General features: G+C 41.7%; 1 protein-coding gene across 3 annotated transcripts in view; it reads left to right on the top strand.

Moving 5' to 3' along the window:
- Positions 1 to 22984, top strand: part of ptk2ba (protein tyrosine kinase 2 beta, a) — a 386610-nt gene that overhangs the window by 280709 nt on the left and 82917 nt on the right. For all 3 annotated transcript variants that reach the window (XM_028796341.2, XM_028796343.2, XM_028796338.2), the window contains exons 18-19: positions 542 to 657; positions 14995 to 15095. In XM_028796341.2, coding sequence (XP_028652174.1) covers positions 542 to 657; positions 14995 to 15095 — 217 coding nt within the window. The remainder of the gene's footprint in view (positions 1 to 541; positions 658 to 14994; positions 15096 to 22984) is intronic.

Below are 22984 nucleotides of genomic sequence, written 5' to 3' on the forward strand. Positions count from 1 at the left end.
CAGGAGCTGAAATGGCTGCATGAGAGGCTTGGCAGAACATCACCAGAGAAGATCCTCAGCACCTGCTGACGTGTATTAATCACAGACATCAAGCAGTCATTGCATGTGAGGGACTTGCAACAAAGTCCTTAATATGACAGCTTTAATAGACCTGTCATTGTTGTGTGCCAAACATTATGGTGCCCGGAAATGGCGGGACTGTATAGAAAAGTTGTTGTGTGAATGAAATGTCTGCAAATCCCCTTAAATGAAAGTCCGCAATGTGCACTTTAATGACATCTGAATCATTTGATTTGTAATTTTAAACTGTGGAGCAGGAGTGGGAAATCAAGAAAAAAAAATGTGTCTTTGTCCCAAACATCATGGAGGGCACGGTACACGTCTGCCATCATTATGGGTGTCAGGTTATCAAGATAAACAATCAAAATATCAGCTACATTGAATGGAATGGATTTAATTGATAAAAGAAGTGTTAAGGAAATGTGTTTTATTTAGGAGTGCTCTCAGTAATACAAATGCATGTTTTATTTTCTGTCAACAGCTGGGAAACTACCTTGCTGAAAACAAGAACAAGATCCAGCCGGTCACCCTGATCCTGTACTCGCTGCAGATTTGTAAAGCGCTTGCTTATCTCGAAGGCGTAAATCTGGTGCACAGGTAGGTGTCACACGCCTGACTTTGTGGAGTGCAGGCACAGAGCTGAGGGGTAGACATTGTGAAGGATGCCATCTAAGGCCTTCATTTGTTCTGTTTTATTTTTACTCAGTGTCATATTTATCTGAAGAGGTTTTGAAACGACAGTCTAAGTAGCACACGTTGTACAAATAGTTTACCAAATATAAAACACAAATTCATTGATCATATAAGTATTCAACCCATTTAATATGACACACCTTAGTCAACTCTTAGTGGTCTCTAGGAGGCCTACAGACCCAAGTATTCAAAATATTAAAGGCAACTAAAAGCTTGGGTATGTCTAGCAGCAGTTCCTTTGTTCTCGGAGCAGGAAGTTCAGCTTTGCATGAAGTAATTCTGGGACTTGGGTGGACGTACCCTGAGTCACATATGAGCTTGGATTCAGGAGGACAGTTTGTAGTGAAAAGCTCAGCGGGTGGAAGGAAGAAAGGCCAGAGGTAAAACATTAGAAAACTGTGACAGGAACAGGCCATTCTCTTTTCCTTGATTGTCCAAAATAGCATCAAGTTGAGATTTTCTATCCTTTCTCCTCGACTGTTCCTCTCCCAACTCCGACTCGTTTGTCTGAGATCAACTGGCTCCATTTAACTATGAGCACTTATGGTGCTAGGCCTTAGCCTGCTGGAAGCACTCCTGGGTCAAATGCAAGTCCCTGAAAGTAGGAATTGTGAATTCCGGCAGAACTCAGCAGGGCTGCCCCACGGGACTACAGGTCCCATCATACCCTTCGGGTGTCTGTTTGGGAATTCTAACCCAGGGAGGATGCCATCTAGAGTATTGGGGGAGTAAATATTCAGCAGAGCTCATCTGCCCCATTCCTTCCATTGTACTGGCCTCTTGGCCGGCTAATGGTCCCTGTTTAATCCTGGCCAGGATGCCAGCCCATGTGTGCCATCCATTTCAATGTCTAGTTGGCATACACTCCAGAGTTTTAACTAATCCCAAATTTGACACTTTTGGGAAATGACCTCATGAATATTAATGAGTTCATTTGTACCTGCCTGCATGCTGTTTCAGTTACAGAACAATTCCCTCATGAGCTCTGAGCCCACAAAAGGTAAGATTCCTTATCTAAATAATTCTTAAATAACAACATACTGAAATAAAACACACAAATCTAATATTACAAGTTATATTTAGCGTAAAGTGCAAGCACAATTTGTTAATAGCATTCCATCTGTGATTGTATTCTTTAGTTGCTTCCTCACAGAAGTACATCACATTAGAGAACCACAGCCTTCCTCGTCAGGACCCATGTTGAGTATCTGCTCACATCTTCACTCATTGTCATGTCCTACTGGAGCTTTTCCTTAATAATTTCTTCCATTAATTTACCTGCGGACAACATTAAGTCAGGAGAGAAACAGAAAGAAAGAGACAGGAGGTGAGAAGAGCTTTGTGTGGTGCTGTGGTGAGCAGATGGAGCGGTGTTAGGCAGGTCAAGAGAAGCAGGAGGATTGAATTTAACTTATTACTTCTGTACTTCTTTATTGCTCCTTTAAGTACTTATGCTAATAAAATTGTCTGTCTGGTTGTGGATGGATGTACAGGGTCCCCCTGCTTCGGTTAATAACAGCTATTGAAAAATAAACAATAAGTTGCATCAGCTGATTATTAAACATGTACTTATCCCTTCAATGACTTTCTATTACTAGGAGGACAAGTTAACAAAATGGGCACCCCATCTAGCAGGACAGTTGACATTATTTTCTGTTTGGTACTGTAAAATGACAAAAAAAGTACCCAGATAAAGAGTAGGGGTACCACCTTGGTAACCCTGTATAATTTCACAGTTTATCATGTAAATAAACACTCAATTAGTTGTGGAGATGTCTTTACATCCACAAGGCCAAAGAGAACTCAAGTAGGTTAAGTTTGCAGAAGATACCAAGCCAGGAGGAATGACAGATAATCGAGAATCCATTGAATCATCATAGAGGGATGTGGACAGCAGACATGCTTGGGAAGATTTCTGGCAGATGAAATTTAATGTCAGTAAATGTAAAGAATTGCACATAGGAAGTAAAAATGTGAGGTTTGAATACACAATGGGCGGTCAGAAAATGGAAAGCACACCTTAAGAGAAGGATTTAGGAGTCGTAGGAGGTTATGCTATCAACATACAGCCTTGGGCAGATTTGTGAAAGATGAAATTTAATATAAGTAAATGTAAAATACCGAGATTGAGAAGGATGTAGGACTTGTAATGGACACTTTCAACTGCCAAACCCTGCTCAGAAGCCATTAAGAAAGCTAACAGAATGTCATGTTATATAGCGCCTTGATGTGTAGAGTACAAGTCACAGGAGGTTCTGCTCAAGCTTTATAACACACTGGTGAGGCCTCATCTAGAGTCCTGTGTGCAGTTTGGGTCTCCATAAGGACATATCAGTCAGTACAAGAGAAGGTCCAGAGAAGAGCGACTAGGCCGATTCCAGGGCTACAGGGGATGAGTTATGAGGGCAAATTAAAAAGAGCTGAGCCTTTACAGAAATTAACATGATTGAAGTGTTTAAAATTATGAAGGGAATTAGTCCAGTGGGTCGAGACTGTTATTTTAAAATGAGTTCATCAAGAACACGGGGACACAGCTGGAAACTTGTGAAGGGTAAATTTCGCACAAATATTAGGAAGTTTTTCTTTACACAAAGGACGATAGACACTTGGAATAAGCGACCAAGTAGTGTGGTGGACAGTAGGACAGTAGGGACCTTTAAAACTCAACTTTATGTCATTTTAGAAGAATTAAATGGGCAGGACTGGTGAGCTTTCTTGGGCTGAATGACCTGTTCTCCTCTAACATCTGTTTTTCAGATGTGATCACAAAAAATCTCAACAATTGCAGTATTTTTAAAAGAGACAGCACATACTTGGATGTTCTTATTATCTTATTTCCTCTTAATGTGATAAGGTGAATTTTTATTCCAAGCTCACAAGTTTAGTAAAGCTAAGAAAGTCATCCCCATGTCTCCCTCTCTAGCTTCTACTTTCAATGTCACAAGTCTGCATGACATCACAGATCGCATGTTCACCTCACTGATTGAGCAATGGCAGGGCAGCATTGGCGGTTTGTCTGCTGTATGTGAAAGAAATGAACCTCCCAAGCACTTCCTCTATCAAATGTAGAAATCAAGAAACTGAAATATGAAAGGCTAACTAACATGCAGCGTGTAGATTCCTAATCTTTGATGCAATGATATCGTTAACCATTATTAATATTTAATAATAAATGAACTGCTTGTTTACCATACACATTCCTAATTTTTGAAACAATTATGTTTTTAACTAGAGGTAATATTTAATAATAAACCAGAGGTGCCCTATGCATTGCCTGCAGACCAAAATCAGCCTTCTGTGACTCCTCTTTTGACCTTCAGTAATCTTTTAAAATGAATGTCAGGACTCCCAGAATGCACTAGAGGGTCAACATTCATGATTATTTTTCTCTCAATACACAATGTTTAAAATAGATAGATAGATAGATAATGAAAGGCACTATATAATAGATAGATAGATAGATAGATAGATAGATAGATAGATAGATAGATAGATAGATAGATAGATAGATAGATAGATAGATAGATAGATAGATAGATAGAGTGAAAGGCACTATATAATTAAAAGATAGATAGATAGATAGATAGATAGATAGATAGATAGATAGATAGATAGATAGATAGATAGATAGATAGATAGATAGATAGATAGATAGATAGATAGATAGATAGATAGATAATACCCAGTGGTAATCAGGGGGTCCTGTTATTGCTCCAGTGTTACCGTAGCTGAACACTGAAACCTTACTCTGCAGTTAAGGAATTTGAGCATAAATCTAAAAGTAAAGGCAATTTGAAAATGATGTGGTAACTACAACTGATAGAAGCTAACACAGCACAACACATTCATGGAGGCTTATGGGTCGTTTGAGTCTGCACCACACAGTGCTCTGCCATTAGTCTAGCTGAAGTCAAGGGCAAATGAACATGGATGCTCCTCTGCGGGATTGCACCATTGTTGAACCACATGCAATAGTGAGATTTCTTTGAGCAGAGGGCGTGTAAATATATAAATGTATTGTGACACTCAGGGTGCGTACAGCCCCCTTCCTGACACAGACATCAATTAATAGAATAGCTACTTTCATTATAACATATAAAAAAACAGCAACATTGTAATTCCCCACCATGCTAAACAAGTTTCAAAAATTGTTTGAATCAATTTATTTATGTGCGCCCCACAATTTTGTTTAGTCACATATAACCACAAAAATTGTGGTTAAAGAAAAATTTATTTTTTTGCTTTTTAGTGCATTTATAACTGAAGTAAATAAAATCATTTCACTTTAAAAAAAATTTTATATATTTTATTTTGCCATATTTAACGGTATTTCATTACACTACATAAGGATATTTGACGGGGGTCCCTGGTAAGAAGAAACACTCCTTCACTTTTGTGCAATTTTAGAAAGATCTGTAATTTTTAAACAGCCATGTAAATACTGTGGTAGAAATCATTACCTTAAATATATATATATATATATATTTATAAATAATCAACCCATTGTCCGTTGGTTCTTTTATTTCCCATCATGAAAGAGGCATACAGCAGCCTGTGATGGAATGGCCACAAAGTAAAGACAGAGAGCTGCGAGTTTACATGACAGTGCTACATTAATCCGTACTCTGATTGGTTCACTAGCTTGCATTCACTCTGATTGGCTAAAAGACATGAAATGTTTTAGCAGAGAGCATTAACCAGCTTACATACCACAAGTAAAAGTCTCATTTCTTCTATATTCCTGTTCCTTACAATACTTTCCAATACTTCTTGAGTTCTTGCATGTGTGACAACTGGCAAGTCTTACTGGGCACATGATATTCAGCCAACAGCCAGAATCTTCTTGTCTTTGTTGTTCACTTGACTGTTATCTGGTTTCCTGATATGCTTGAACAAGTTTCTGACATTTATTAACACTTTTATACTACTTCTAAGATAGATGCCATATTTTAATGTGGAAAGCATACCAAAACACTTTATGCACAGTAACTGTATTTCCCCTTAATGACTATCTGACCCCTAAGTTTAATTTTTCTTCCACAATGCCCGCCAACTGTTAACTTTTGTTTTGGGATTCAGTTGTCTTTTATATTATGTATCATGTTTCTTCATTTATTAACAGGCTATGAGGGTGAACGTTTTAAATGTGTTTAATCATAAGTTGTGATGACACCACGGGGCATACCACTACCCTAACCCAGATACAGACAGGCAGGACACAGGTTCAGCACACAACACCTGGTTTATTTATAATAAAAGTGCTCAAACCATCAACACATCAATCAATGCACAGTCCATCCACCTCCACTCTTCCTCAGGCTTTGTCCACTCCTTCCTCCCGACCTCTGAATGGTGGGACTGGCTCCTTTTTATAAGGTGCCTAACAAGCTTCTTCTGGCAACACTTCTGGGTATGGTGGAAGTGTGGCCAAATAAGGCCCTGGAAAGGTCCATGCGCCCCCTGGCAGTGGCCATTGCTGGAAACCAGTGGGGCTGTCCTCTGTTGGCCTGGGGGAGAAACTGTCCCAAAAATACTCTCGCCGCCTGCCACAAAGTATAGACATTTGTAAAATCTTTTATAGAAAGGCTTAGGTAATAATCATAGGGTTACACACTTTTTCTGCATAAATGAGCCCCACTATCTCTTAGAATGCTAAATCCTCTCAGTATAACTGCTTGATGCCTAAGAGAAAAGAACTGTTAGCAAGTCAAACACGGGTACAAACTCAAAGTGTTCTGCACCAGGCTGGTGTCTGGAAAGTAAAACCACAGCTGCGCGGGGCCTGTGCCACTGGGCATCTCCGCTGATGAACAATGGTGCCAAAGGTAAAGCTGCACATGAAGCCCAACTGGTACCTTTCCACCTCCCACATAATTCCGCACATTTTCCATCAGTGAAATCACAATCCACATCCTCCAAATCAGTTTCCTTTTATTTTCAGAAATGCTATGTGGGTCACCTACTTACCAGACTCTGAGAAGTGAACACAGTTGAGCTTGTGAGTCGTGATATTCGTGTTCCACGCAGCCTTCTGTATATTGTAGTGTGGATCATTAAGGGAGGACGTTTTTGGGATGCTGTTCCACTCGCTACACTCCTTAATTCAGATTGCTAATGGAAGCTCCTACAAGAGCATGCAGTGAAGGTAAAAAGTATTCACCCTTGTGGGAGTTTTTACATTTTATTATTTTACACAATATTGAATCAGAGTTGATTTAATATTAAAGTTATTTTCTTGACACTGATTAACAGAGAAAGAAAAAAAAAACTCTGACCCTTTATACTCAGCCCCAATGTTTTGGACCCACCAGCGGCACCAAGAAATAATGCTAAATTAAAATAAAGAATCATTCATTTGCTTTCTGCTACAATTCCATTTCATTGTATTGCCATTAGGATGCCATATTACATACCCCAGTACCACATAACGTTCTTCTTTCTTCCCTCAAATGTGGCCGAATCGCTGCGTTACAGCAAAACTTACCTCCCCAGCTGTCTTGAACGTCCCGATTCATTTCCATATGAGGTCCAACACAAAAAAGAGACAAACCCCAAAGCTCGGGAACCAAGAGTGGGAGGGGAAGAACCAAAGAGATGGTTCTAGAACACATTCTGACTCGTCTAAGCAAGAAAAGGCACAACTTGATTGCTTCACTCAGTGCGAGTGGACGTGTCTTCAGATATAGGCGCTTCCTTACCCTTGTTTGGAAAAATGTCGGAGTGCAAGAGTTTGAACCGCAAGTGAAACCGAAGAAATCTGAGACGGAAACTTTTCAGTTATTGACAGAGGCTTACGGTGAAGAGTGCATGTCTCGTGCATGCGTTTTTGAATGGCACAAGTTTGTAGCGGGGCCACATAGTTAGTGTTGTAAATGTCAGTTCTGAGTGCGTCTCGTTTCATTGTCCCGTTTACTGTTTGTATGTGTATCAGTTAATGCGATGATGGAAGGAGACCACAGCCGCAAACCTGGAAAACACCTGTCCTTAATTAATCAATCACAGCCGTCACAGGACTATTTAAGCCAGCAGGAGGAGAAGGAAGGAGAGAGGAGAGAAGGAGATTTTTTTCACATTCACGACCACGAGCCATCTGTACCTGTTATTTTCCACATTGCGCATTTCCATCCAGTTTGTTTTTCTATCCGCCGGACTTGCTTCAAGGACCTCACCACGAGAGACCCCGGGGTCGGAGTTAATCATCCACCACGCACCGAGAATTCACGGTGAGGCTGCTCCATTGTTTCCGGGGAGAATCAAATGACTCATTTTCACTAATTCAGTCAACCGCATCCAGGACAGTTTCTTTATTACTGGACTCACGTTCACATTCATTTCCATATATCATTCAATTCTTGTTATTCGTGTTGTGTGTTTATATGTTACAGGGGCAAGGGAGGGTTTTTGTTGTATTTATATTTGGGGTGTCTTGTTGTTGCTGGGGTGGAGGAATATTTATATTTATATGTTTTCTATTTTTTGCATGTCTTGTTTCATTTAATACATTTAATCCGTTTAATTTTACATCCTGGTTTTGTACTTATCTTTTCACCGTCGATTGTGGGGGAAAAGTTTAATTGGTTAGAAGTACGGCTTGATAGTTAGATTATTTCTCATTAAATCATCCAAGCCACAGGTCTTGGAGGTGTAGCTGCCGACTGGGTAAAGGGGTCAGTAGAAGACGTGAAAGCAAAAACGTCAGAGATCCTCAACAGCCTGTACGCGGAATTGCTCTGAACGTTGTCAACATACAGCTGTGTGTCAGCTCAGTAGGAAACTGTTTTGAAGGGGATTGTAGTTCACGTTCTTCATTTGTTAAGTAAAAAGAGTTACAGGCACTCTGTCATTGTTTTTGTGTCAGTCCTTGTACCGTGTGAAGTGAAACACCTTGACACCCCAAAAATATTTGGGGCAGCCTCCCCATATACTTGAAATATGGCTGAAAAATTGCAAAGTAGCAATTGGAGATCTTTATAGACAAGAGTCCAACATAGAAAGTGGTTTTTAAGGGGAAGTGACATCACTGGGTAAGGAACTGGAAGTGATGTCATCGGGCTCAGAATGTGGAAGATTAATTTTAGGGTAAAATAGCATTCATCTTAAAGAAATAGCATAATGGGTTCATAAATGTTGGAAATTAGATAAAGATCAAGTGAACGACAAAATGTAGTGAAAGATGACTAAGAAGTCAGCAGATGTCCTGTAAACTACCAGAATGGACAGGTGTTACATGCACAGAAATGTCAAGGGTGGTGGCTCAACTCAAGGATATAAAGAAGAACCAGAATATCATATAATAGACTTTTATTTTGTACTAGCTGTGTAAGCCTGTGCTGTCAAAAGCTCAAGGTCCTAGAAACTATTGAAATCGTCCGAAAAAAAGCTGAAATGTATAGATGTCAGGTAATTGAAAGGAACTACTCTGTGCATCTCTCTCCTAGGAGGATTCGTTTTGCCAACGTGCTTGCATCGCTTATGCATTAGCGGCGGGAGGAAAAGTTAAAGGGATACCGGTTTGCCGATGTTAGCGGCTAAACGACTTTGTCTTTCTTCGGAGGTCTCATTTTGCTGACGCGCTCGCCTCGCTTGTGTTATTAGCAGCTAAGCGAGTTTTCTGTTTCCTCGGAGGCAGAGCTCTGACCTCGACTCTACCTCTCACTTCGGGGCCGGACAGACACACACACACACACTTCCACGCATAGACGTTTATATAGTAGATAAATCGTTTAGGTGTAAACCAACGAACCAAGCAGAGTAAATGTATGCATCGATTGACAGTGTATGTAAATTCAGTCTCTCTATATATAAAATCCAGTGCCTGTCTGTGTGTCTGTCCACTTTTCACGAGAGAACTACTTAACGGATTTAGATCATTTTATTTTTCTAGAATTTGCTTGAATTTTCCGGTTGATTTTGCAACTTCTCTCATCTGGCTATGTGTCACAGTTCGCTTGCAGGAGTGATTTATTCGCGCTAATCCAAGACAGAGGCTGCGGGCCGAGGGGAGAGGGAAGTGTGACGTCAGGAGTGGGGAGTCAGGCAGGGCCCTCCTCACTGTCTTGTTTCATTTCTGTACGGGTGAAGCCATGGGGGACGGCTACTAGTTTATAAAATTAACCTCTATTCTTTGTATCTCTGACCGTGCTGTAACAGACTGCTTTTGAGGAATGCTCCCACTAAGGCATTTTGCCGAGGATTATTAAAAGATTCCATGGACAGCTTTTCTCCTGCCTGATAACTGATTTTGTCCTGCTAGGAGATGATTCTTTCTTTAATAAGATGTTAAATTTCTACCACAAGAACCAGAACTGACATCATCAGGCCCAGAACTAGAAATGATGTCATATGAGTCGGAAGTGGTGTCATCAGGCCCAGAACCGGAAGTGCCGTCCTCAGTTCCAGCCAGAATTTCCCAGTTTTGGTCTGCAGGGATAAAAGAGAAAAGACCTGTCCCTGTCCCGGCGCGGAATTACCTTCTTTTGAGCCCTTTAACTGCCTCCCATGCGCACGTGTATCACAACAGTTTGATGGATCTGCAAAATGAGAGGGGTGTTTCAGCTTTCGAAGGACACCACATTCTACTTTCTATGTTTTTCATTTTCTACATTTCATAAATATATTGTTTTCTTGTTAACACGTTCTTGAATTGTGTAAATATTGGTGTTGCAATATGTGTACATGGTATCATTTCTTTATTGACTATATCTATTCTAACAGTGAAAGATCTGTCCTTCAAAGCGACACGTAAGCCATGAGACTTCAGTAATGGATGTGTATGCTGCAGGTGCAGGTTTAAAAACCATAAAAGTAGAGAAAAACAATCCTGCTTTTATACTTCTTGAAAATAGTCTTCTTCTTCTTCCCAAGTCCTTAAACCAGATTTTACATGACATTCCAGTCAGTTACATTTACTGACTTTAAATTTCATTGTTCCAGATCTGCTCAGGCTGTTTGCTGTCCAAGTCCCTCTGTTGTGATGATTATCTGCTGATCCACCAAGCTTGCAAACTTAACCAGCTTGTTCTTTATGTTCTTATCCAAGTCATTTATAAATATAATAAATAGCATCACTGACCCCTGCTGGACACCACTCTTAACTTCACCCAATTCTGATAAGGTTTCTCACACCATCACCCTTGGCTTTCCTGTGTTGTTGTCTTACTGGAAATCATATCTTCTCCAAAGCCACAGGTTTCTTGCAGACTGGGTCAGGTTTTCTCAAGAATCTCCCTGTATTTTGCTTCATTCATTTTTCCCCTCACAAGCCACCAGGGCCTGCTGCAGTGACACAACCCCAGTTAGACTTGCTTCTCAGTGGGGATTGTGTTGTTTTGATAATGTTTAGTATTCAAACATGGCATTTAGTCTGATGGTCAAAAAACTCAATTACAGTCATATGAAAAAGTTTGGGACGCCCTCTTAATTCTTTGGATTTTTGTTTCTCATTGGCTGAGCTTTCAAAGTAGCAACTTCCTTTTAATATCTGACATGCCTTATGGACACAGTAGGATTTCAGCAGTGACATTAAGTTTATTGGATTAACAGAAAATATGTAATGTGCATCATAACAAAATTAGACAGGTGCATAAATGTGGGCCCCCAAACAGAGATATGACATCAATACTTAGTTGAGTCTCCTTTTGGCCTCTAGACGCTGTCCTCCTATAGCCTCTGATGAGTGTCTGATTCTGGATGGAGGTATTGTTCACCATTCTTCATACCAAATCTCTCCAGTTCAGTTCAATTTGATGGACAGCCTGCTTCAAATCATCCCATAGATTTTCGATGATATTCAAGTCAGGGGACTGTGACGGCCATTCCAGAACATTGTACTTCTCCCTCTGCATGAATGCCTTTGTAGATTTCCAACTGTGTTTTGGGTCATTGTCTTGTTGGAATATCCAACCCCTTCATAAGTAACTTCAACTTTGTGACTGATGCTTGAACATTATCCTGAAGAATTTGTTGATAATGGGTTGAATTCATCCGACCCTTGACTTTAATAAGGGCCCCAGTCCCTGAACTAGCCACACAGCCCCCCAGCATGATGGAACCTCCACCAAATTTGACAGTAGGTAGCAGGAGTTTTTCTTGGAATGCGGTGTTCTTCTTCCGCCATGCAAAGCACTTTTTGTTAAGACCAAATAACTCCATTTTTGTCTCATCAGTCCAAAGCACTTTGTTCCAAAATGAATCTGGCTTGTCTAAATGAGCATTGGCATACAACAAGTGACTCTGTTTGTGACGTGAGTGCGGAAAGGGCTTCTTTCTCATCACCCTGCCATACAGATGTTTGAATTGTAGTACGATGTACAGATACACCATCTGCAGCCAGATGTTCTTGCAGGTCTTTGGAGGTGATCTGTGGGTTGTCTGTCACCATTCTCACAATCCTGCTCATATGCCGCTCCTGAATTTTTCTTGGCCTGCCAGACCTGCTGGTTTAACAGCAACTGTGCCTGTGGCCTTCCATTTCCTGATTCCATTCCTTACAGTTGACACTGACAGTTTAAACCTCTGAGATGGCTTTTTGTAGCCTTCCCCTAAACCAGGAGACTCAACAATCTTTGTTTTCAGATCTTTGGAGAGTTGCTTTGAGGATCCCATGCTGTCACTCTTCAGAGGAGCGTCAAAGGGAAGGAAGCACAACTTGCGATTGACCACCTTAAATCCCTTTATATCTCATGATTGGACACACCTGTCTATGAAGTTCAAGGCTTAACGAGTTCATCCAACCAAGTAATCAGCATTGAGCAGTGACAGGCATTCAAATCAGCACAATGACAAGGGGACCCACATTTGTGCAAAGCCAGTTTTTCACATTTGATTTAATTTCATACAACTAAATACTGTGTCACTAACAATCTTTGTTCGGAAAACACCGCAGTACTCAGATGTTCCTAGGAAATGAAAGACAAACCACTGTTATCTTTACTGTTGAAAGGAGAGTCAGTTATTATGCAGGCTGAGAGGGGCTCCCAAATTTTCTCATATGACTGTATGGTCTCGTTAGACCATGGAACTTTCTTCAGGCTGACTCAAGGGTCTCCCATGTTTTGGCAAACTCTAGTTAAAATGTCAGATGTGTTGTCTTTAAGAGTGTCTTTCACTTTGCCACTCTCCTATCTAGCTGCGACAGGTGTTTTCACCAATCAACAGTTGTTTACTGTCCAGTCTCATCCATTGTTGTTTGGACTTCTTTACAATTCTCAAAGGTTTCAGGGTGGCCGCCCTCAGTCATCTTCTTCAGTTTTTGTATACAGTCCGCTGTCCAGTTATTAGTAATTGATTTAACTGGACATTCAATGACTTACATATTTTCTTCTCTCCTTCTTCTGACGTGTTTCATGGAGAGTTGTTTGTTCTTCATTGTGTAGGTTAGGCCACCATAGTGGCTCCCCACAAGTTGGATCATCCAGATACAAGTATGTGAAACCCCAGACAGGTGATCACTATTGACGTAATGGCGGGACTTCTAAGACCAATGGGCTGCACCAATGGTGATTTATGAGTCTCAAATTAAAGGAGGTGAATAATTATTCAGTTAGTGTTTCAGAACCCTCAGGATGTCGAGATCCCCTTGATGTTGCCGGATATCATGGCCGGCCTGTACACTGGTACTGTGAGTGCTGTGCAGAGTGGAGGCAGAACCTCTGCGTTTTTCACAGTTGATTCTGGGGTTCGTCAGGGGTGTGTTCTGCTCCTACTCAGTTCAGTGCTTGTGTAGACTGGGTGTTGGGCAGAGTTGGTGAAGAAAGATTCATGGATCTTGACTTTGCTGACGATGCTGTGATCTTTGCGGAGTCAATGGAGGCTCTGATCGGGGCGCTCGAGAGACTGACTGAGGAGTCTGAGTGTCTGGGCTTGCGAGTGTTCTAATAAAAACCAACATCCAGGCCTTTAATGACCTCTTGGGCACGGCCATCAGCAGTGTGTCTGTCTGCGGAGAGAGTGTCGACCTCGTCATTGAGAGGTTTACTTACCTCGGCAGTGACATTCATGTCTCTGGTGACTCTTCCTGTGAAGTCAGTAGACGGATTGGGAGAGCTTGGGGGGTCATGAGGTCACTGGAAAGGGGTGTGTGGCACTCCCGATATCTCAGGAAAAGGACAAAGGTCCAAGTCTTTAGAGTCCTGGTGCTTCCTGTCTTGCTATATGGTTGCCAGACATGGACACTATCCAGTGACCTGAGACGAAGACTGGACTCCTTTGGTACTGTGTCTCTTCGGAAAATCCTTGGGTACCGCTGGTTTGATTTTGTGTTGCTCATGGAGTTCCGAATGAGGCACATGACCTGCATGCCATGTGGCACGTTTCCCCAAGGGTGATCCAGCTCGTAAGATCCTCATTGTTGGGGACCCAAGTGGCTGGACCAGGCCAAGGGGTCACCCATGTAACACCTGGCTGCGGCAGATAGAGGGTCATTTCCAGAGGGTGGGACTGGACTGTGTGTCTGCCTGAGGGGTTGCCAACCAGGATCCCAAGCTGTTTCGACATGTAGTGGGTGCGGTAACGTGCTGTACCAGTACATGCTCCCTAACTGGACTTGACTTGACTTAGTGTTTCATATTTGTAATTAATTTACAATACAATACAAGACAATTTATTTTTGTGTAGCCGAAAATCACACAAGAAGTGCTGCAATGGGCTTTAACAGGTCCTGCCTTTTGACAGCCCCCCAGGTCTTGACTGTCTAAGAAGACAAAAAAAAACCCTTGTAAGGGAAAAAAGTATAAAAGACACCTCAGGAAAGGCAGTTCAAAGGGAGACCCCTTACCAGGTAGGCCGGGCGTGCAGTGGGGGTCAAGAAATGGGGTAAATACAACAGAATAGACAGAACAGAACACAAGTAATCCTCAATACAATAGTAAAATAAAAATATTACGAGTACAGAGCACAATTTAGTTCTCACTTTGACATTAAAGTGTCTTTTTCTGTTGATCTGTGTCAAAAAAGACAAATTCTATCCAGTGTATATTCACTGTTGTATAACAATAAAATGTGAAAACTTTCAAAGGGGTCACTGCGTGGCTCCTGCTAATGTGCTTTGATAGTTCACTGAGGTGTACCAATGTCACATTTTAGTGATATCGTTAAGGTTTCTGTCTGCATTTGCCTTCCACACCGTAAATAACATTTGAAAAACGTAGTTTGTTTGGCTTTAAAGCTCTTATTGGTATGTCATACAACCTTTTAAACATACGGCCCAAAGATAATCCTAATGCTTGTCTCTTTGTCTTACAGGGATATTGCAGTAAGAAACATCTTAGTGGCTTCTCCTGACTGTGTGAAGTTGGGCGATTTTGGCTTGTCCAGGTACATTGAAGATGAAGAGTACTATAAAGGTAAGTCTGCCTCATTTGCACGACACATTTAAACTGTTATCAGCTGACAGTTTATCTCAACATGTGTATCCACACAACTCACATTTACTTCTGACTTGATCCCAAAAAATATTTTTTAAGAGTCCCTGGGCCTTGCGTTAAGCAGCATACACCCCTTGTGGCCAGGTGCAGTAATGACAAGTCACAACAATGGAGACACCAACTGGGTCGTCCTGTTTAATACAGTACTTGGCTTTCTGGAACGATATACAGCCCTCTCAGAGCAAAACAAAAAGAAAAAAAGAGTCAATTGGCTTGTTTGGCGTCACAAAATAGGGTCCTTCACAGGAGCTCTATCTGGCAGTCTGCTCAGCTTATAAAAGATCCCTCTTTCTTGGTGGCCAGGCTTTTTATATCATGTGGACTGGAATGGTAGGGAGCAGCAGGGAGAACAGGAGAAAAGGTGTTAGTGACAGCACTCCCCTCTCACCCTGGCCGGTTATCACATACCTTGAATGAGCCAGCAAGGAGATACTTGGACAGGCATGCGTGACACCCCATGAAAATGGATGGGGAACTGCAAAAGAAAAGATCCTGGCTATCGGTGAAACACCAGGGGTCTGCAGCGTTAGCTGCTGGGTTTTGTTGAAACCCAATTGCTTAATGAGTAACAAATTCTAGCCAAGAACAGACCTTATTTAATGTTATGGCTTTTTAGGTTTGTTCACATAGAAAGTGCAAAGCACCTAGTGCAAAAGCCCATGTCTGTTTGTCTGTCCGCCTTTAACAACTCAAATTTTTTTGAGATATGGCACATTCATTCTTCAATTAAATTTGTTGAGGCAGTTTAATTTTCTTTCATATATCCCAGATAGAATACAATGTACGACGTTTTAAAATTTCTAAATTTTCCAATGAAAAGAAAGCATTGGTGAATTTGCAAACTTCTGCGCCACTTCAATTGGGAATGAGTTAACCGTTTCAGTTTTCCCTTGAGAGCAGTTGCTTGAGCTTGTAGATTTGTGTATATTTTCCACTTGTACTCGTCTGATTGCCTCTTGGATGCCCAATGGAATTCAGTTAGATGCCAGGGAGAGCGCGTGGGCACACAGTTCTCACTCACACAGCAGCACCCTCTCCTGGTGCTTTAGATAAGTTAAGTAGTAGAGCATAAACAAAGTCGCATCTCCGTTAATCAATGGAAGGGATTGGCAATAATGTAAGCAGAAATAAGACTGAAATAATTGAATTATTATTGTAAAGAGCTGACATCATCAACCTGCAGCTAAACAAGATTTAAACTAATTAATAACATAACTGAAATAAACACAAGACAGGTTTAGAAATGGACAGAGGTATTGGCAGGTGGGGGGCCTCAGCAGTTTAAGCCCCTGATCTTTCAGTCACAGATTTACCAACCAGTCGCGGCAAGCCCCCCTGACCTTCTTGACTATCATGTGTATCACTTGTATTCCTGTTATGCAATAAATTAGTTCTTTTCCAAGTTTTTATTATTTATATAACTAGGGGGCTTTGCCCCCTGCTTGCTTCACTCACCTAAGCCAGCGTTGTGCGTTGTTGTGAAGAGGGGGGCTGAACGCACCCCTAGGAGACGCAGTCGCTCGTTTGAAGCCCCCTCTTAAACGGTGATACAATGGGAAACAAATACAGTTTTTTTTTACCTCCACTTTGCTCCATTAGATAGATAGATAGATAGATAGATAGATAGATAGATAGATAGATAGATAGATAGATAGATAGATAGATAGATAGATAGATAGATAGATAGATAGATAGATAGATAGATAGATAGATAGATAGATAGATAGATAGATAGATAGATAGATAGATAGATAGATAGACAGACATTAGCTGCTGGGCCGCATGATCTGTGTGTCGTGCGGTGCTTCGAACGTTTAAAAGCCTGTACAGCAGCTGTCCTACTCTTTGTCTCACTGCCTTGTGTAATAAAAGGCACTATATATGCGCCCAACCCGACACAGATTGGACACGGGGGCAGAACTTATAAAATAAATAAACTTTGATTTTCTTCAGCTGGAGGGCACGCCTGCCCCGTGTCCCCCAGCCACAACACAGTCCCAAAGCACCAATACACCAAAGTAAAACACTCTTCCTCTGCACCACCACTCCTCCCAGGTAACTTTGTCCTCCTCCACCCGACTCTGGTCGTTGAGTGGTGGTTGCTGGCCCCTTTTATTGGGCACCCGGAAGTGCTCCAGGTGTTTGATTGCGCAGAAGGGTCCAGCAGCTCCTGCTGCAGCACCCCCTGGTGGTGCCTGATGAACCCAACAAGGCTGCACAAAACTCCAACCCTAATGAAGCCCTGGGGGAGTCCAAGGCACCGCTACCATCTAGTGTCCAGGGGGAGATGTTGTGTTTCCCATGGTTGCACCACTGGTACATATGCTGCATGAGCCCCGGCCATTCGTCACACTTGTCTCTCTTCTCCCCCGGACAACCTCAAACGCTATTCAATCTCTTTTCACAGTTCCGTTATTTCACCGAGTTATATTTTCCGTTTGTTTGCGCTAATGCGATCTTTACTCTCATTTTTTTGAGACTTTCGAATTTCCCTACTTCCATGATCTCTAACCCGCTCTGCATGTGTATCACAGGACTTGCTTCCAAAGGTTGTAAGTATGACATGACTTGACCATCTTGCGGGACGTGAAACTGTTTCTCTGTCTCTCTTCCAAAGATCACGTCTCGTCGCAAGATTTTTTTTTTATAATAGAGGTGCTGTTATTGAATTACTGACTTTTTTTTAACATGTTTATTGAATTTATTAAAATCAAATAACATTCCATTCAAGCAAGTCAGATTACTGTGTTTTATCCATCCATCCATTATCCAACCCGCTATATCCAAACTACAGGGTCATGGGGGTCTGCTGGAGCCAATCCCAGCCAACACAAACAAACCCCAGGCTGGGCGCCAACCCACCTGAGGAGCGTAATTATATTAAACTAATAATTAGAACATGGCTTATCAGTGCAGCATCTATACTATATTCTTGTCGATGCTTTATAATTATATGTGAAAAATTATTGCTGTTTCTCTATATATGCAAAATGCATCTTAATTTTTCTCTATACGTCATTTTAATCCATCCAGCCATCCATTATCCAACCTGCTATATCCTAACTACAGGGTCATGGAGGTCTGCTGGAGCCAATCCCGGCCAACACAGGGCGCAAGGCAGGAAACAAACCGTGAGCAGGGCGCCAGCCCACCGCAGGGCACACACACACCAAGCACACACTAGAGACAATTTAGGATCGCCAATATACCTAACCTGCACGTCTTTGAACTGTGGGAGGAAACCCACGCAGACACTGGGAGGACATGCAAACTCCACGCAGGGAGGACCCAGAAAGAGAACCCGGGTCCAGTTCTGTCCACTGCGCCACTGTGCCGCCCTTACTGTGTTTTAACTAATATCAATAGCTAGATGGGGACCTTACTTTGGTTCCTTTTCTCCTTTCATAGGGTAGGTAGTATTGATACTGATTTTATGCTAGTATTGGTCATTTAGTATTAATTGATATTTTTCGATTGCTAATTATTGAATATTAGTCTATTGGGTATACTTTCAAAAATGTTTAAGAAAATTGAAGAGCAATTAGTCACAGAACCTCCACCACTAAGACACATTAGTCGATGTTATTGTCACATTACTTGAACTGCAGTCTACTGTACACGTGAGCCCCCATAAGCCTCTCCGTTCCCTGCTTGTTGACTCCATTGTTGATAGAATGTTGTCTACTAACACGAGTTGCATTATCAATTTACATTTTGAATATGACTTATTGTTAGAAACTATTTAATCAATAAAAACATGATAAGTGACCCTTGGCTGAAGTACATCAAAAATGTGAAATGCTCTAACTTTCATATCAGTTCCTGTAACTTAGTGGCAGACCGCACTTGAATGGTGCGCCACACAGACTTTGTCGAACTTGTCAGTGTTTTTATTCTCCCACGTCAGCTCATATCACAGAATGTTTTCCTCTCCAAAGATATCATCCTGCTGATTTGCAGCCTAAAGCAGATGAAGTCGTTCTCAGTCCTTCACCTTTTTTCCTCTTCATTTTCCTTCCAAAGATTTTCTCGTCCCAGATTGTGCTCACAGGTGTAAATGGAGACAAGTTAGATGGAGAACTACTGTTTCCTTTGTCGTCTTATTGCTAAAATGCAGATGTTAAAAAGAGCAAATGCAGCTGTTAAAGACTAAAATAACAAATTATGGGTGTGGAGTGTTAACAAGTGTGAAAACTGAAATGAAGCATGAAAATGTGGTTTGAGCAATAAGGGCTTCAACAGCAATAACTGTGTTTTCAAAGAAATTAGTAATAATTCTGTACATTTATATATGGCACTTTTTGAGGGGGCTTTTCATAGTGAGTGTGGAGCCACTTCAACCTCCACTAAAGTGCTGCATCCACCTGAATGGTGTGACGGCGGCCATTTTGTGCCAGTACGCTCACCACACATTAGCTGTTAGGCGGTAAAGGGGTGAGAGACAGTTAGCCAGTAAGAGACCAGTGATGATCAGGGGGCCAGAATGACTAGGCTGAGGTGGGCAATTTAGCCAGGACATCGGGATACACCCTTCTCTTTACGAAGGATACCCACGGATCTTTTATGACCACAGAGAGTCAGGACATCAGTTTTACAACTCAACGGGTAGCACCATTTTTACTGCACAGTGTCCCCCGTCACTGCACTGGGGCATTGGGATCCACATTCAAACCACAGGGTAGGCGCCCCCTGTTGGCTGCCCCAGCACCTCTTACAGCAACAACCCAAGCTTTTCCATGATGGTCTCCCATCCAAGTACTGGCCGGGCCTGAACATGCTGAGCTTCAGGTGGGTGACCTGTCCCGACGTGCAGGTGCTGTGGCTGTTTGGCTTAGACGACAGACTGGCAGCAGGGGCCGACTTTGCGGACCCAAGTTGTAAACTATTAGTGTGGAAAAGATGCAGTCAGCTGCATTTCTTATCAAATTTTGTATACAAATTAAGGAGCAGGTACTCATTTTTAAGGACACTTTGAGGAAATCTCAAGGAAAACACATTTGTAGAAGTTGTATATATTTTCAGTTGTCAATGCAAGGCATAAATAAAGAAATATTTGGTAGGGCAGTTTGTCGGGAACATCTGGGGTTTCAACCTCAGCTTCTGGAGGAACACAAGTGCTTGTGAAGACCCCTTTCATAATTAGAAGCTGCTTCTTTCGACTAATAGAATATGGTCTTGAATTAGATGCTGCATTGCTGTTGTTATTCCAATACAGCAGAGACCTCTGCTAGTAGACATTCAGCCATTTAAGGGGAGTCATTTAAGTGTTTTGTAAACCAAAGTGGAATCGTAGCTCTTTGGTTGAAGAAACTTTGAGTCGGTGAGCTTTTTTTTCCTCTCTATACTTAGTTGTCTGGTTTCTTGTGACTAATCTGGTTTATGAATGTTTGATAGTGTCATGGCTATGTTGTGCTGTTTTGGTGGCTCTGAAGCTAGGGATCTGCACTGGCAATCGCAAGGTTGCTGGTTCGAATCCCGTAAATGCCAAAAGGGACTCTGCTCTATTGGGCCCTGGAGCAAGAAAGGCCCTTAACCTGCAATTGCTGAGTGCTTTGAGTAGTGAGAAAAGCACTATATAAATGCAAAGAATTATTATTATTAAAAAGCAATTGGCCTTAAAAAAAAGGACTAGTGAATGTGTGTGGCTGTGTGTCCGTCTGGTTGCTGTGTCTCCGTTATATATCACTTGGTCTGGCATTCATAAAGCATTGCTGATGTTTGTGATGCGCCATCTGTTGGAATGTACAGTGCAATGTATCTTATCACTACATGCATTAAAAAATATTTTCTAACAAATGGTGCAATGCAAACATTAAAGCTGAATTTGTCCAACAGAGGCTAACAGCAGGATGGACAGAAATCAGCTGATCCACCTTATTAAAGGACAAGTGTCTGTGTATCTGTGTGTCTGTCTGGATGCTATGTTTCTTTTATACGCCATTTGGTCTTGGATCTGGCAAAGCAGTGCTGATTTTTGTGATCCATCTTTTGAAATGAAAAATTATCAAAATACATTATGATAGATAGTGCTATGCTGAGGTCTACAGTGCATTGATTACTTGTATTTCAAACTGTCTTAGAACCAGCCAGTTTTATTTTTTTAACTGTTGTAATGTGACCCACTGGTTCGTTTCTTTGCCTCTGAGCTCCAGGAAAATGTTGTTTGTTAATTTAAGTATTTATAAAATACACTGTGCATTAAAACCTCTTACACCTTGGGGGTGTTATTCAGCATTTTCCACCTGAGGGGGGATACCCCAAAATAAAGCCTTATTATTCAAGAAATAAAGGCGAGACAGTCAGAGATATGGTATGGTCCGTGATCTTTTTACTGACTGTTACAGTACTCATAAATGGTCGCTATAGTCTGTATTGAAATACTCTGTTTAACATTTTCTGTATTACAAAACATGCATTGCTCCTTTGTGTTATAGTAGGTAGGTGGCTCGGGCATCTGATCAGGATGCCTCCTGGATGCCTCCCTGGTGAGGTGTTATGGGCACGTCTAACCAGGAGGAGGCCCCGGGGAAGACCCAGGACATGCTGGAGGGACTATGTCTCTCGGCTGGCCTGGGAACGCCTCGGGATTCTCCCAGAAGAGATAGAAGAAGTGGCCGGGGAGAGGGAAGTCTGGGCATCTCTGCTCAAGCTGCTGCCCCCGCGACCCGACCTCGGATAAGCAGAAGAGGATGGATGGTTACATTTAAATATATTTATTTGACATAATTAGCTACTTCACTTGTTATTTGTGCCACAGCCTTAAATCACAGACAGGTAAGATGAGTCTAAACAGTTGAGATTCCAGGATTGTAAATTAAAGTGAATTAAATTCAGGAAAGACATGAATCCCATCTTCTAAAATCTGGACCTCAATAAGAATTGTGCTGATGTTCATAATGACGTATTATTCACACTGTTTGTAATGATAGCAGAAACCAATCATCTCATCAAGTTCAAGGGACAACATGAATTAGCACTTAAGAAACTGTCAAACTGTAATCAGCTGAAGGTACTGATTTGAGCATTATGGTTATTATTAATATCAATATGGGGTGTAACACAGATAGATATAGGAATAAGGAAGTGAGGGGTGGGGAACACAATTTATGTGTGTAAATATAAATATACTGTGTATGTATGTATATATAGATATATAGGCAGAGTGCTGGCTCTGAGGCTAGGGATCTGCATTGGCAATCGGAAGGTTGCCGGTTCAAATCCCGTAAATGCCAATAGGGACTCTGCTCTGTTGGGCCCTTAAGCAAGGAAGGCCCTTAACCTGCAATTGCTGAGCGCTTTGAGTAGTGAGAAAAACGCTATAGAAATGCAAAGAATTATTATTATATATACGTATATTTTTTTAAATATATATATATATTGTATATATATACATTTATATATATAGAGGACAGAGCCAACTATACTTCCTTAGAAGGCTGGCGTCCTTCAACATCTGCAATAAGATGCTGCAGATGTTCTATCAGACAGTTGTGACAAGCGCCCTCTTCTACGCGGTGGTGTGCTGGGGAGGCAGCATTAAGAAGAAAGACGCCTCAGAGCCTTGACAGACTGGTGAGGAAGGCAGGCTCTATTGTAGTCACGGAGCTGGACAGTTTAACATCTGTGGCAGAGCTACGGGCACTGAGCAGACTCCTGTCAATCATGGAGAATCCACTGAACAGGATCATCTCCAGACAGAGGAGCAGCTTCAGCGACAGACTGCTGTCACCGTCCTGCTGCACTGACAGACTGAGGAGATCGTTCCTCCGCCACACTACGCGACTCTTCAATTCCACCCAGGGGGGGTA

Source organism: Erpetoichthys calabaricus, chromosome 3 (genome assembly GCF_900747795.2).
Source record: "Erpetoichthys calabaricus chromosome 3, fErpCal1.3, whole genome shotgun sequence".
NCBI classification, from domain to species: domain Eukaryota; kingdom Metazoa; phylum Chordata; class Cladistia; order Polypteriformes; family Polypteridae; genus Erpetoichthys; species Erpetoichthys calabaricus.